Below are 16257 nucleotides of genomic sequence, written 5' to 3' on the forward strand. Positions count from 1 at the left end.
CAGTCCTTCCATCTCAGCCTCCCAAATAGATGGCACTACAGGTGTGTGCCACCACACCCAGCGAATTTTTGTATTTTTTGTAGAGATGGGCTTTCATCGCATTTCCCAAGCTGGTGTCAAACTGCTGGGCTCAAGCAATTCGCTTGCCTCAGCTTCCCAAAGTGCTGGGATTACAGGTGCGGGCCACCATGCCTGGCTTAAGATATTCTGTATTATGTTTAAGAACTCATTATGCTGTTTACATTTTATTATCCAGACCTCCTGAAATTGGCTTTTGTTGATCATGTGAGTTAGGGATCTTGTTTCTTTTTTTTTCACATGGGTATGTAATTGTCCTAGCACAGTTTATTGAAAAACCTGCTCTATAGTGCCATTTTTATCATTACTCAAGTGTCCATTAAGGCCAAGTCTGTTTCTTGGCTATGTACCTCGTTCCTTTGGTCAATTTGTTTCTGCTACAAAATCGTGATGTCTTAATATGTAGCCTTGCAATAAGCCTGATATCTGAGTAAGACTGCTTATCTAGTACTTTTAAGAATGTCTAAGCTACTCTTGGTCTTTTGTAATTCTATGAAAGCTTCAGAATCAACTTGCAAAGTCCTCTCCCTCCCCAAAATAGAATCTATTGTTGTTGGTTTTTTTTTTTAAGACAGTCTTCCTCTGTCGCCCAGCAGGAGTGGCACAATCTTGGCGCACTGCAACCTCTGCCTCCCAGGTTCAAGCCATTCTCCTGCCTCAGCCCCCAGAGTAGCTGGGATTACAGGCACCCACCAACACGCCTGGCTGTTTTTTGTATTTTTAGTAGAGATGGCATTTCACCATGTTGGCCAGGCTGGTCTTGAGTTCCTGTCCTCAGTCAGGGTGATCTGCCCTCCTTGGCCTTCCAAAGTACCGGGTTTACAAGTGTAAGCCACTGTGCCCAGCCCTCTATTGGGGTTTTAATTGAAATTACTTTGAATCTATAGATCAGAGTGGGAAAAATTAACATCTGTATTGTACTGAGTTCTCCATTTTGCCTATAAAATTATTAGATTTACTCCTATGTTTGATATTTGTGATGCCATTTGAAAATAGTATATAAGTATATATAATTTTTTCCTTATTGCTAGTTTATAGAAATATAGAGTTGACCCTCATTTATTTGGTTTTCTCTCTTCCTGATCAGTTTTACTGGCTGTCAACTGTATTAGTCTTTTTAAGGAACCAGCTTTTCTCTTTCATCTTCTCTGTTATGTTTGTTTTCCCTTTGTGGCTGCTGTTCTTAGAAAATACTGCTTACAAGGCTGACCCTTGGCTGGTGTCTGGAAACTTAGATTTCAGAAGGGTTCCTACCATTCCCTAACTGATGAATAGTTAACTGGACCTACACTGTTGTGTGTTCATGCAATGTTGTTTATGCTGAATACTAGCACTCCCTCTAGGAGTCTGGAATTTTGGTATGTGTTAGGCAGAGGGTGCCTGTCTGACCAGCCCTCAGTAAAAGCTTGGGTACTGAGTCTCTAATAAGCTTCACTGATACAGAACACTTCTCACGTGTTATCACAATTCAGTGCCAGAGGAATTAAGAGTGTCCTTTGTGATTCCGCTGGGAGAGGATTCTTGGAAGCTTGCATTTGATTTCTTCCAGACTTTGCCCTGTGCCCCTCTTCCCTTTCTTGATTTGCTTTGCATCCTTTTGCATAAAGATTGAAGGAAAAATCATAATGGAAGTTAGCAAATACGTTGTAATGCTCATAAAAATACTACATATCAATATATGAAATACAACTACAGTCATGTTTAGAGGAATGTATAATGGGTTTAATGCATTTAATGTATGGCATTAAATACATGTATTATAAAGGAATTAAGACTGAAAACCAGTGAACTATGCATCTATCATTTTTTCTTTTCTTTTCCTTCTTTTTTTTTTTTTTTTTTTGATACAGGGTCTTGCTCTGTCGCTCAGGCTGGTGTGCAGTGGCATGATCATAGCTCACTGCAGCCTTGAACTCCTGGGTTCAAGTGATCTTCCCATGTCAGTCTCCCATGTAGCAGGGAGTAGAGGCATGCATCACCACATCTGGCTAATTTATTTTTTTTTTCCGAGACACAGTCTTGCTCTCCCGCCCAGGCTGGAGTGCAGTGGCTTGATCTTGGCTCACTGCAACATCTGCCTCGTGGGTTCAAGCAATTCTCCTGCCTCAGCCTCCCGAGTAGCTGGGATTACAGGCGTGTGCCACCATGCCCAGCTAATTTTTTGTATTTTTAGTAGAGACAGGGTTTCACCATGTTGGCCAGGATGGTCTCCAACTCCTGACTTCAGGTGATCCACCCGCCTTGGCTTTCCAAAATGCTGGGATTACAGGTGTGAGCCACTGCACCCGGCCTAATTTTTAAATTTTTTGTAGATATGGGGTCTCTCTGTGTTGCCCAGCTGATCTCAACTCCTAGCCTTAAGCAATCCACCCACCTTGGCCTCCTGTAGTGCTGGGATTATAGGCATGAGTCACTGCCTGGCCAAAAACTTTTTTATTTTAAACTTTTAATTAATTAATTTTGAGACTGGGTTATGACACTGACTAATTTTTGTACTTTTGGTAGAGATGGGGTTTCACCATGTTGCCCAGGGTGGTCTTGAACTCCTGGGCTCAAGTGATCCACCCACCTCAGCCTCCCAAAGTGCTGGGATTACAGGCATGAGCCACTGTTCCTGGCCAAAAATTATTTACTGATAAATATAACACAAATACAGAAAATGGCATAAAACAAGTGGGTGCCCTAGTGAATATTATATGGCAGACACCTTTGTAACCACCACCTGTTTAAAAAAAAAAAAAAGATAAGACCTTGACAGTCATTTCTGAACTTCCTTCCAAACCCACTGACTGCCCCTCAGAGAGTAAACTACTAGCTTGACTTGAATGGTAATTACTTTCTCACTTTTCTTCATGGTTTTATTACCCACCTGTGTATCCTTAAACACTGGATAGTTTAGCTTTGCTTGTGGGTTTTTTGAGCAGGATTATAAGCTACTTTCATTGTTTTCTTTATAGTTACCAACATTTTTCAGATTTCCTAAAATGGTTCTGTATTGCTTTTTTATTTTTAAAATTCATTGAGATATAATTCACATATTATACAATTCATTCATTTCAAATGTGCAATTCAATGGCTTTTATAATATTCACGGAGGGTTTTTTTTTTTTTTTTTTTTAGTTTGGGATATGACCTCTATTGCCAGAGGAGAAGTAATATATGTACAAAACCAAATGTTTGTTGATATAACTTCTGCATCATAATTAAAATCCAGGCAGTATCTAAAAAATAGTCATCTCAATCAAAATCCACTACGTCCATTTGGGCATGGTGGCTCAGGCACTTATAATCCCAGAACTTTGGGAGGTTGAGGTGGGAGGATTCCTTGAGTCTAGGAGTTCGAGACCACCCTGGGCAACATAGTAAGACCCCATCTCTAAAAAAGTAAAAAAAAAAATAGCCAGGTGTGGTGGCACTTGCCTGTAGTACCAGCTACTCAGGAGTCTGAGGTGGGAGGATCATGTGAGCCTGGAAGACTAAGGCTGTGTAATTTGTGATTGTTCCACTGCATTCCAGCCTGGGCAACAGAGCCAGGCCCTATCTTAAAAAAAAAAAAGAAAAAAAAAAAAGGAGAGTTCAAGACCAGCCTGGGCAACATAGTGAGACCTTGTCTTCACTAAAAAAATTTTTAAAAATTAGCCAGGTGTCGTGGGGCATGCCTGTATTCCCCTGGAATCACCAACACTGTTAGAGCTGTTAGATTAATTAGAGACCCGAGATAATAAGAAATCCAGGCATCCTTTACATAGTCTTCTGTTGTTCTTTCTTCCCAATCCGAGACTTGCGAATGTGTGGAATGACACCATCACCAGCAATTGTAGCCTTGATGAGAGAGTCCAATTCTTCTTCTTCACTAACAGCAGGTTGTAAATGATGAGGGGTAATAGCTTTACCTTTAAATCTTTTGGTGCCTTTGATGTCACTTCAAGTTTCTCTGCAGTGAGGCATCCAAGGATGGCTGCACTGTTCACAGTGGCAGTCACGCCCCCACACATCCATGACTGGTCGTCCTACATTTCGGGTGTCTGTCTATGAATATGGCCCACCGGGAACTGTAATGTCAGCGGGAAACAACCACCTTTGTTCTGGCCTTTCCAGTGTCCTGCTCAGCCTTACCACCACCCTTGCAAATTCTGTCGAAGCTCAAACAATGCAGAGAAAGGGCTAGTCAGACACACAGTGAGATCCTACCACCTACTGCTTCATTGCATGGTGATTCAAACTGCCCAGAGGGTTTATGTTTTGTGTGTGTGATGAAATATACGTAACATAAAACTTACTATTTTATTTTAACCTTTTGTTTTTTTTTGTTTTGAGACAGAGTCTCACTGTGTTGCCCAGGCTGGAGGGCAGTGGTATGATCTTGGCTCACTGTAACCTCCACCTCCTAGGTTCAAGTGCTGCTTGTGCTTCAGCCTCCCGAGTAGCTGGGTCTGCAGGCATGTGTCACCATGCTTGGCTAATTTTTTGTATTTTTAGTAGAGACGGGGTTTCATCATGTTGGCCAGACTGGTCTTGAACTCCTGGCCTCAAGGGACCCACCTGCCTTGGCCTCCCAAAGTGCTAGGATTACAAGTGTGAGCCACCGCACCTGGCCTTTTTTTTTTTTTTTTTTTTGAGATGGATTTTTGCTCTGTCACCCAGGCTCGAGTGCAGTGGCACGATCTCTGCTCACTGCAACCTCTGCCTCACGGGTTCAAGCGGTTCTCCCGCCTCAGCCTCCCAGGTAGCTGGGATTACAGGCTTGTGCCACCACGCCCGGATAATTTTTTGTATTTTTGATAGAGACAGTGTTTCACCACGTTGACCAGGCTGGTCTCGAACTCCTGATCCACCTGCCTCAGCCTCCCAAAGTGCTAGGATTCGTGAGCCACCACGCCCAGCCTATTTTAACCGTTTTTAAGTGTACAATTTAGTGCCATTAAGTACACTGACAATGTGTAACCATCACCACTATCCATACCCAAAACTTTTCATCATCCCATGTGGAAATTCTGTATTCATTAGATGGTATCTCCTTATTCCTCCTACCCTAACCCTTTATAACCTTTATTATACTTTCTGTTTCTAAGAATTTGCCTGTTCTAGGTACCTCATGTAAGTGGAATCATACGATATTTTTCCATTTGTGTCTGGCTTATTTCAGTTAGCATAGTGTTTTCAAGGTTTCTGTGTCCGAATTTTATTCCTTTTTTTTTTTTCTTTTGAGATGGAGTCTTGCTCTGTCACCAGGCTGGAGTGCAGTGGTGTGATGTCAGCTCACTGCAACCTCTGCCTCCTGTGTTTAAGCGATTCTCTTGCCTCAGCCTCCTGAGTAGCTAGGACTACAGGCGTGCGCCACCATGCCCAGCTAATTTTTGTATATTTAGTAGAGACGGCGTTTCACCATGTTGGCCAGGATGGTCTTGATCTTTTGACCTTGTGATCCACCCACCTGGGCCTCCCAAAGTGCTGGGATTACAGGTGTGAGCCACAGCGCCCGGCCTTATTCCTTTTTATAGCTCTATAATCTTCCATTGTGAACTATACACCATTTTTTTTTATCCATTATCAGTTTATGAACATTTGGGTTGTTTCCACTTTTTGGCTGTTGTGAATTATGCTGCCGTGAACATTGTGTACAAGTTTTTGTGTGAACATATGCTGTATTGCTTTTATAATAAGAAAATAAATATTCTTAAAGCAGAAAATTCAGGCCATAGGATACATATCTCAGTGTAGTAATAGATAATTATTTGCTCCTTCACATTCCTTCTACTGCCAGTAAATACAGTGATATTTTCTTTTTATAATGTAATTTCCTGTACAGATTGTCTTGTTAAGGAGGGCCATTTACAAATGACCAGTATTTGGCCAGAGTCTCACCCACCTTCAGTGTAAATGTATAAACTGATGATGTTATGTTTTAGAAATTAGAAACCACTCTCCCAAATCAGGAGGAAAAAATCCAGTTTTAATTTCCAAGTTAACAAAATTCAATATATGTATTGCGGTTCCATAAATTTATTTTATGAAGTTGAGCCTGAAGAGCAAGCCAGTCTGTCATCACACCTTAGAATTTCAGGTATCTGAATAGTAAACAGGTTGTCTTTAGAGTGTGAAGTCCATTATCTCTTTTGATTCCCACAACCCCAAGCAATATTATTTCCATTTGCAGGGGAGCATACTGAGGGAGGAAAAATCAAGTGATTTGCCATAAACTTCAAATCTATGAAGTCCGTTATCTCCTTTGATTCCCGCAACCCCAAGCAATATTATCTCCATTTACAGGGGAGGATACTGAGGGTAGGAAGAAATCAGGTGATTTGCCATAAACTTCAAATCTGTGGAATCAGGGTGTTTTTTTACTCCAAATCTTGATATATTTCTACTATTCTACTCTTTAATTGGCAATTGTAAATGTTCTTTGTAGATTAAGCAAGTGATTTTTGTATTAAACCTAAGTCGCACAATAGCACACCATGACAAGGACTATTTTTTTTTTTTTTTTTTTTTTTGAGATTGTGCCATTGCACTCCAGGTCAGGGATTCGAGACTAGCCTGGCCAGTATGGTGAAACCCTGTCTCTCTACTAATAATACAAAAATTAGCCGGGCTTGGTGGCGTGCACCTGTAGTTCCAACCTACTTGGGAGACTGAGGCAGAAGAATTGCTTGAACCCAGGAGGCAGAGGTTGCAGTGAGCCGAGATGGTGCCATTGCACTCCAGCCTGGGCAACAGAGTGAGATTCCATCTCAAAAAAAAATAAAAATAAAAAGTGTTCCCTTTTCTCTGCTTACTTGCCCGCATTTGTTATTATTTTTTTTTTTTTTGGTCTTTTTGACAATAGCCACCTAACAAGTAAGATGACACCTCATTGTGGTTTTGATTTGCATTTTCCTGATAGTGATGTTGAGCATTTTTTTGTATATTAGCCATTTGTATGTCTTCTTTTGAGAAATGTCTATTCAGAGAATTTGCTCCCCTCCCCTTTTTTTTTTGAGACAGGGTCTCACTCTGTCACCCAGGCTGGAGTACAGTGGTGGGATCTCGGCTGACTGCAACCTCTGCCTCCCACGCTCAAGCTATCCTCTCAGATCAGCCTCCGGAGTAGCTGGGACTACAAGCACACACCACCATGCTTGGCTAATTTTTTGTAGAGACAGGATTTTGCCATGTTGCCCAGGCTGGTGTTAAATTCCTGGACTGAAGCCATCTGCCTGCCTCAGCTTCCCAAAGTTGCCCCTTTTTTAATTGGATTTTTTTTTTTTTTTTTGCTGTTGAGATGTTTGAGTTCTTTGTATATTCTGCATATTAATCCCCTGTCAGATAGTTTGCACATATTTTTTGTAATATTTGTAATCCCATTCTTTTTTTTTTTTTTGAGATGGAGTCTTACTCTGTCACCCAGTCAGGAGTGCAGTGGTACAATCTTGGCTCACTGCAACCACCACCTCCTGGGTTCAAGCGATTCTCCTGCCTCAGCCTCCCGAGTAACTGGGATTACAGGTGCATGCCACCACGTCCAGCTAATTTTATATTTTTAGTAGAGATCGGGTTTCACCATGTTGGCCAGGCTGGTCTTGAACTCCTGACCTCAAGTGATCTGACCGTCTTGGCCTCCGAAACTGCTGGGATTACAGGCATGAGCCACCACGCCCAGCCTGTAATCTCATTCTATAGGTTGTCTTTTTACTCTGTTGATTGTTTCCTTTGCTGAGCAGAAGCTTTTGAGATTATCCCATTTTGTTTATTTTTGCTTTTGTTGCTTGTGCTTTTGATGTTTTATTCATAAAATCTTTTCCTAGACGTTTGAAGTATTTCTTCTTGTAGCTTTCTAGTTTTGGATCTTACATTTAGGTCTTTGATCCATTTTGAGTTGATATTTGTATAGGGTGAGAGGTGGGGGGTCTAGTTTCATTTTTCTGCATGTAGATATTCACTTTTCCCAGCACCATTTATTAAGGAGGGTGTCCTTTCCCCAATGTTCTTGGAGCCTCTGTCAAAAATAAATTGGCACTGGGTGTGATGGCTCACACCTGTAGTCTCAGCACTTTGGGAAACCAGGACAGGCGGATCACTTGAGCCTAGGAGTTCAAGACCATCCTGCGCAATGTGGCAAAACCCCATCTCTACAAAAAAATTAGCCAGGTGATAGCGTGCACTTGTAGTTGCAGCTCCTCAGGAGGCTAAGGTGGGAAGATCACCTGAATCTGGGAGGTCGAGGATGCAGTGAGCCGTGATTGCATCACTGTACTCCAGTGGGGCAACAGAATGAGACTCTCTCATTCATAGATAGACAGACAGACAGACAGATAGATAGATAGATAGATAGATAGATAGATAGATAGATAGATAAAGTAGCTTAATAACTTGATACTCTCTGTTCTGTTCCATTGGCCTATGTGTCTGTTTTTATGCCAGTACCATGCTGTTTTGGTTACTACAGCTTTGTGGTTTATTTTGAAGTCTGGTGGTGTGATGCCTCCAGCTTTGTTCTTTTTGCTCAGGATCACTTTGGCTATTTGGGGTCTTTTGTGGTCCTATACAATTTTTAAGATGTTTTTCCTATTTATGTGAAGAATGTCACTGGTATTTTTATAGGGCCTGTGTGCATTTTAGCATGTTCTTCTGTCCTCTGTTCTCAACCTTTTTCTGCAAATTGGTAACTGGATTTAGAGACTTAATTAGATTTAAGTTTTATTTTTTGGGAGTAGTACAAGATAATTTTATAGAAGCAAAGCAGTGAACAGTACCATACTCAAATATGATACCTGTATTAGATCGTTCTCATGCTGCTATGAAGAAATATCTGAGATAAGTAATTTATAAAGGAAGGAGGTTTAATTGACTCACAGTTCTGCATTTCTAGAGAGGCCTCAAGAAACTTACAATCACGGTGGAAGGGGAAGCAAACACGTCCTTTTTCACATGGCGGCAGGAAAAAAAGGTGCAGGGTGAAGTAGGGGAAAGCCCCATATAAAACCATCAGATCTCGTGGAAACTCACTCACTATCATGAGAACAGCATGGGGGAACTACCCCCATAATCTAATCACCTTACACGAGGTCCCTCCCTTGACACGTGGGGATTATGGGAGCTACAACTGAAGATGCGATTTGGGTGGGGGCACAGCTAAACCATATCAATACCTATGTTTTGTTGTTGTTGTTGTTGAGACAGAGTGTCACTTTGTCACCCAGGCTGGAGTGCATTCAGCTCACTGCAACCTCTGCCCCCTGGGTTCAAGCGATTCTCGTGCCCCAGCCTCCTGAGTAGCTGGGACTACAGGCATATGCCACCACACCTAGCTAATTTTTGCATTTTGTATCTTTAGTAGAGATGGGGTTTCACCATGTTGTCCAAGCTGGTCTCAAATTCCTAACCTCAGGTGATCCGCCTGCCTCGGCTTCTCAAAGTGCTGGAATTACAGGCGTGAGTGAGCTACTGTGCCTGGCCATCAATACCTATGTTGGAACTATCAGGGAATTTTATTTTTTTCTTTCTTCCTGTCCTGTCTTGTCCTGTCCTGTCGCCCAGGCTGGAGTGCAATGGCATGGCTCACCGCAACCTCCGCCTCCCGGGTTCAAGTGATTCTCCTGCGTCAGCCTCCCAAGTAGCTGAGATTACAGGAACCCACCACCACATCTGGCTGATTTTTGTATTTTTAATAGAGATGGGATTTCGCCGTATTGGCCAGGCTGGTCTCAAACTCCTGACCTCAGGTGACCCTCCCGCCTCGGCCTCCCAAAGTGCTGGGATTACAGGCGTGAGCCACTGTACGTGGCCGAGAACCTGTCTTTAAAAAAAAAAAAATTAGATTGCTTCTACCTTTTGGCTGTTGTGATTAATGCTTCTACCTTACTTTTTATAGTTACCCCGTGCCCTGCAAATATGTTCACACTTGACTTTCATTTCTTTAAACATATTCATTTTAGCATATACAGCTGTGTGTGCGTAAAGAAAAAGGGGTGTGTGGGAACAGTCTGTTCGTTCTTCACAATTTTGCAGTAAACTTCAAATTGTTCTTAAAAAACAAAATCTAAGGGACTGAGTGTGGTAGCTCACACCTGTAATGCCAGCATTTTGGAAGGCTTAGTTGGGAGGATTGCTTAAGCCCAGGAGTTCAAGACCAGCCTAGGCAACATAGCAAGACCCTATTTCAAGAAAACAAAAAATACAATAAAATTTTTTAAAAAGTATATTAAACTTTATGTGTGTGTTTGTATATACATATGTGTGCTTTACCCTCAGTGCAGATATTCTGAAGCAAGAGATCAAGAATGAGATCAGGCCAGGTACAGTGGTGCATGTCTGTAATGCCACCCCTTTGGGGGGCTGAGGCAAGAGGATTACTTGAGCCCAGGAGTTTGAGACTAGCCTGGGCAATATAGTGAGACCCTGTCTCTAAAAAAATAAAAACAAAAAATTGGCCAGGCACAGTGGCTCAAGCCTGTAATCCCAGCACTTTGGGAGGCCGAGGTGGGTGGATAACCTGAGGTCAGGAGTTCAAGACCAGCCTGGCCAACATGGTGAAACCCCGTCTCTAATAAAAATACAAAACTTAGACGGGCACAGTAGTGGGTACCTGTAGCCCCAGCTACTAGGGAGGCTGAGGGAGGAGAATTGCTTGAACCCGGGAGGTGGAGGTTAAGTGAGCTGAGATCGCGCCACTGTACTCCAGCCTGGGCAACAGAGTAAGACTTTATCTCAAAAAAATAATAATAATAAAAATAAAAAATTAGCTGGTCATGGTGGTGCATGCCTGTAGCCTCAGCTACTCAGGAGGATGTGGTAGGAGGATTCCTTGAGCCCGGGAGTTCAAGACCAGCCTGGGCAACACAGTGAGACCTCGTCTCTTAAAAAAAAAAAAAAATTATCAGGACACAGTGGCGAGCACCTGTGGTCCTAGTTGCCTAGTTGCTTGGGAGGCTGAGATGGGAGGATCGCATGAGCCTGGGAGGTCGAGGCTGCAGTGAGCTGTGGTCATGCAACAGCATTCCAGCCTGGGCAACAGAGTGAGAACCTGTCTCAAACAAAAGAAAACTGTGTTAGGCCTAATGACTCCAGGGGGTGCACTCCAGCTCTGTAGTTCCTGCCTAGAGCTGACCCAGCAGTACCCACCTCTAGTGGTTGGCCAATATTTCTGTCAGATTGGGCTGCTTATTATCCTTGAAGCATAGGTATTGTCAGTCTCAATGAGCTTATCTGTGTAATTTTGCTTGTATATTAAAAGTATTTGCATCACATGCAGAGATAACTTTATTCTCTCCTTGCCTCCTTCCTCCTCAAATTAAAGGTATTTTAAGGATGGTGCAGTTAAGAAACCTTATTCTACAAAGACACTGTCCAACAAGAAGTCTTCTGCATCCTTTGGGATCCGGAGGGAGTTACCTAGTACCAGTCATCTAGTGCAGTATTGTGGCACACATACTTGTACCCGACAGGGCCGGTTAAGAGAATTGCGCATCAGGTGAGCTTATGAGTGGACACCAGTCTATGGATACTTTTCTTTTGTTTTCCCTTCTTGGTTAAAATGAGGGAATGATTCTTATTCTCCCGCCACAATTAGTGGGAGATCTTGATGCCTGTTCTTTATAGTAGAATGTTCAGATGAAAAGGATATTCAGGAATCTGCAGACATAAAATCTGTCATTGAGTGTTTTCATTTCTCCACTGGTGCCTCGCAATATGACGCTATCAAGATTCTTCCAGAAAAAGTCTAAATGTGGTCCAAGAAAGAAGGAACTACTCTTTTTTGCTACTCTTTTTTTTTCCCCCCTGAATTTTCTGGTGAATTCTAGAAGAGCTGTAACACTTCTGCTACTCTTAATTAGGTACATTAAAGACATCCATTTCTTCATTCAAAAATTTATCAGGCCAGGTACAGTGGCTCACACCTGTAATCCCAGCACTTTGGGAGACCAAGACAGGTGGATCACTTGACGTCAGGAGTTCGAGACCCCGTCTCCACTAAAAATACAAAAAATTAGCTGGGTGCAGTGGCACACGCCTGTAATCCCAGCTACTTGGGAGGTAAGACATGAGAATCGCTTGAACCTGGGAGGCCGAGGTTGCAGTGAGCTGAAATCGCTCCACTGCCCTCCAGCCTGGGTAAGAGTAAGACTCTGTCTCAAAACAACAATGACAGATTTATCTGGTGCTTACCCATGCCAGGTGTTACTCTAGATGCTGAGCATATAAAGTGAATAAGATCATCTTGGTTTATGACTTAATGAGAGTTTAAAATCAGGTAGGCTTGATAGACTGTTAAGCCACAACAATAAAGTGAGATTAGTGCAATGAGAGGAGAAGGATGTGGTACCACAGGCAAATATGGTGAGAACAGCCACACTAGTATAGCCAGCAGTTACTCTCTGGAGGAAGTGGAGTTTAAGCTGAGCCCTGAAGGATAATGTAAGAATAAGCCAGATAAAGGGCAGGAGAAGGTGTGTTTTAAGTTAAGCTCAAGGTTTAACTCTATAAGACAAGCCACCTTTGGCCGGGCATGGTGGCTTACGCCTGTAATCCCAGCACTTTGGGAGGCCGAGGCGGGTGGATCACGAGGTCAGGAGGTCGAGACCATCCTGGCTAATACAGTGAAACCCCGTCTCTACTAAAAATACAAAAAATTAACTGGGCGTGGTGGCAGGCGCCTGTAGTCCCAGCTACTCTGGAAGCTGAGGCAGGAGAATGGCGTGAACCCAGGAGATGGAGGTTGCAGTGAGCCGAGATCACACCACTGCATTCCAGCCTGGGCTACAGAGCGAGACTCCATCTCAAAAAAAAAAAAAGACAAGGTCGGGCGTGGTGGCTCACACCTGTAATCCCAGCACTTTGGGAGGCTGAGGCGGGTGGATCACGAGGTCAGGAGATCGAGACCATCCTGGCTAACATGGTGAAACCCAGTCTCTACTAAAAATACAAAAAATTAGCCAGGCGCAGTGGCGGGCACCTGTAGTCCCACCTACTCGGAAGGCTGAGGCAGGAGAATGGCGTGAACCTGGGAGGCGGAGCTTGCAGTGAGCAGAGATTGGACCACTGTACTCTAACCTGGGTGACAGAGCCAAACTCTGTCTCAAAAAAAAAAAAAGACAAGCCACATTTGTGTGTATACCAGGCTAGGTACTGGGGGTACTATAAAGCACCAATTTCTGCTTTCAGGGGCTCACAGTGCAGAGGGAATGACAGACACCCTGTGAGCTGATCACTGTGATACGGTGTCATAACATTACAGGAGGGGTTTGAACAGAGTGCTGAGAGTACACACTACTCACTCTGTTTACATTGGAGAAGGTTCAGGCATTTGCCGGGCATTTTAGGCAGGAAGAATAATATGAACAAAAGAATTATGATGTACTTCCTGTACCTCATTTTTGAAGTTTTTAATCTCTTCATTGACAATTTATATTGCAAATATTTTTTTAAAATAATCTGCTTGATTTTAGCTTTATAAATCTGCCCCATCCTATGCCCTGTATGATGCAAAATTAGCTATGATACTGCCTTTTGATTCATACTAACGTTCCTCCCCCTGAGACCTTAAAGGCTTCCTTTCCTTTCCAGAAAACTGATGATGTAAGCCAAATGGAATTTTAAAATATGTATATCCTTTTTTTCCTTCTTTCAGATGCGTGGCCAGAAAGTTCTTATATTTATGGATTCGAATGACTTTTGGAAGAGTATTTCCCTCTAAAGCCAGGTAGTATTAGCTCAGAACAACATAATTGTGTTGAGTTCATTCTAGGGTTTTCTTTTATATTAAGCCTGTATATAAACTTCATTATGGCTTGTGCTGTTACATTCCTCCCTTGTTCCTCCCCAGCCTCCAGTAGGCAGAAGCAGTCCCTAGTATAACCATGTAATACAGTGGTAACTTCATACCTGTTAGTTGACTGCAGCTGCATTCATGGTGAGCTGTGAATGTTATCTACAAAGTAGCCAGCGAAGGTTAAGTTTTAGTGTTCAGTGATGTGGCCTTTAGCTACTGTGGCCTTCAGCTTCAAAGAAAAAGAAAGAAAAAAAAATAATAACAAGCAAGTGACCAAATGAAAGAATCAAGCAGGGCGCCGTGGCTCACGCCTGTAAACCCAGCACTTTGGGAGGCCGAGGCGGGTGAACTATGTGAGGTTAGGAGTTCGAGACCAGCCTGGCCAACCTGGTGAAACCCCGTCTCTACAAAAATTAGCCGAGCAGCCAGGCATGGTGGCTCATGCCTGTAATCCCACCACTTTGGGATGCCAAGGTGGGCGGGTCACCTGACGTCGGGAGTTTGAGACCAGCCTGACCAACATGTAGAAACCCCGTCTCTACTAAAAATACAAAATTAGCCAGGCGTGGTGGTGCATGCCTGTAATCCCAGCTACTTGGGAGGCTGAGGCAGGAGAATTGCTTGAACCCTGGAGGCGGAGGTTGCGATGAGCCAAGATTGCGCGGTTGCACTCCAGCCTCGGCAACAAGAGCGAAAGTCCCTCTCAAAAAAAAAAAAAAAAAAAATTAACTGAGCGTGGTGGCATACGCCTATAATCCCAGCTACTCGGGAGGCTGAGGCAGGAGAACCACTTGAACCCCGGAGGCATAGGTGGTGGTGAGCCGAGATCGTGCCATTGCACTCCAGGCTGGGCAACAGAGTGAAACTCCGTCTCAAAAATAAATAAATAAATAAATGAATAAAAATAAGAATAAAAAAGAATCATACTTAAGTAAACCAGGATAGGTAAGATCTCTCTGGGAAAAATGTTTTCCCAAGAGAAGTAATTGAGCTCTTTCAGGGCACTGGTGAGACTGACAGATTGGCTTGATCAAGTGCAGAACCTGGGGAAGAAAATTGGGTTTGGCAAAGGAAGTGAAATTTTAGTGAGGAGCAAATCCCTCTGTCATAGCTTCATTTTGTATAGACCAGTGCTGCCCATTGCTGTGGTTTTGGGTTGTAATTGCTTTAGCTGCAGTGCTAAGAGTGGACTGCAAAAGAGAGTCACAGGAGTCAGGGACACTGTACAGAAGGCAGGGGAGCTGGAGAGAAGGGACCAGTGTGAGGTATGTTTCAAAAGGAGAATTGGCAGCCTTTGAGAATGTAAGCACTTCTTAAAAACTGAAATGTCTTGGGTTCCCTCCTGCTCCCCTCTTCCCCTTTTCTTTCCCTTACTGTAATCTTTCCTGTTTCATTTTTTGACAGTCTGACTCCTTCATTCAATGTCTCTCAAGCAAACTTGGCCTGTGTGTGTTTTCTGAAATATTTTCTTTGTATACTTTATGAGGGGCCCTGCTGTTCCATCTCCTCCTTTTTGTATGTTTACAGTGAAGCTCCTGATGTGGCTAGGTTACCGGCCAGGTCTAGGTCCATTCTGCCCGTGCGTGGTAAATCAATCACTGTGACACAGGTTTTGCAAAAGAGAGAAAACTTACTTGCAAGGCCACTGAGCAAGGAGGTAGGAGAACAGGTCTCAAACCGGCCTCCTCAAAGATAAGCCTTAGGGATATTTGTGGGTTAGGGAAGTGGGTGGTTTAAGGTGTGGGGAAAGGTGATTGACCTTGGGGAAAATGCAGTAACATTCATTGCACACAAGTGTTGTTAGGGTTCATGGCATGTCGTAGGACACATGTACAGAAAATAGAGGTGTTAACATGATCCGAGGGTGGAGTTTTTGGCCCTCAGGCATCAAAAGATCCTACCCTCTTGGGCTCCTTCACAGGCCCAGTTGAAGGGTTGGTGGTCTCCATCAGTTTGAACTGTACAGGAGCTAGCCCAGGTTTCCTGAAGAATAACTGAAGTGGCCATTGCCATGGTGACCTATGAATGTTATCTAGAAAGTAGCCAATGAAGGTTAAGTTTTAGTGTTCAGGCCGGGCGTGGTGGCTCCTGCCTGTAATCCTAGCACTTTGGGAGGCCAAGGCAGGCGGATTACTTGAGGTCAGGAGTTTGAAACCAACCTGGCCAACATGGTGAAACTTTGTCTCTACTGAAAATACAAAGAAATTAGCCAGGCATGGTAGCAGGTGCCTGTAATCCCAGCTACTAGGGAGGCTGAAGCAGGAGAATTGCTTGAACCCAGGAGGCGGAGGTTGCAGTGAGCCGAGATCACGCGACTGCACTCCAGCCTGAGCAACAGAAAGAGAATCTGTCTCAAAAAAAAAAAAAGTTTTAGTGTTCAGTGGTGTGACCTTCAGCTTCAAAGAAAAAGAGAAAAAAAAAAAAAGAAA

At 43.3% G+C, this 16257-nt stretch overlaps 1 protein-coding gene across 50 annotated transcripts in view; it reads left to right on the forward strand.

Moving 5' to 3' along the window:
* The window catches only part of SFI1 (SFI1 centrin binding protein), a 121230-nt gene that overhangs the window by 23010 nt on the left and 81963 nt on the right, over nucleotides 1-16257 (forward strand). For 29 of the 50 annotated variants that reach the window (XM_063722866.1, XM_063722888.1, XM_024240037.3 and 26 more), the window contains exons 3-4: nucleotides 11357-11530; nucleotides 13688-13759. The exons of 8 other annotated variants lie outside the window; for them this stretch is intronic. In XM_063722866.1, coding sequence (XP_063578936.1) covers nucleotides 11357-11530; nucleotides 13688-13759 — 246 coding nt within the window. The remainder of the gene's footprint in view (nucleotides 1-11356; nucleotides 11531-13687; nucleotides 13760-16257) is intronic. 13 more of the 50 variants (XM_063722881.1, XM_063722884.1, XM_063722882.1 and 10 more) reach the window with 1 other exon arrangement.

This window comes from Pongo abelii, chromosome 23, assembly GCF_028885655.2.
Source record: "Pongo abelii isolate AG06213 chromosome 23, NHGRI_mPonAbe1-v2.0_pri, whole genome shotgun sequence".
NCBI classification, from domain to species: domain Eukaryota; kingdom Metazoa; phylum Chordata; class Mammalia; order Primates; family Hominidae; genus Pongo; species Pongo abelii.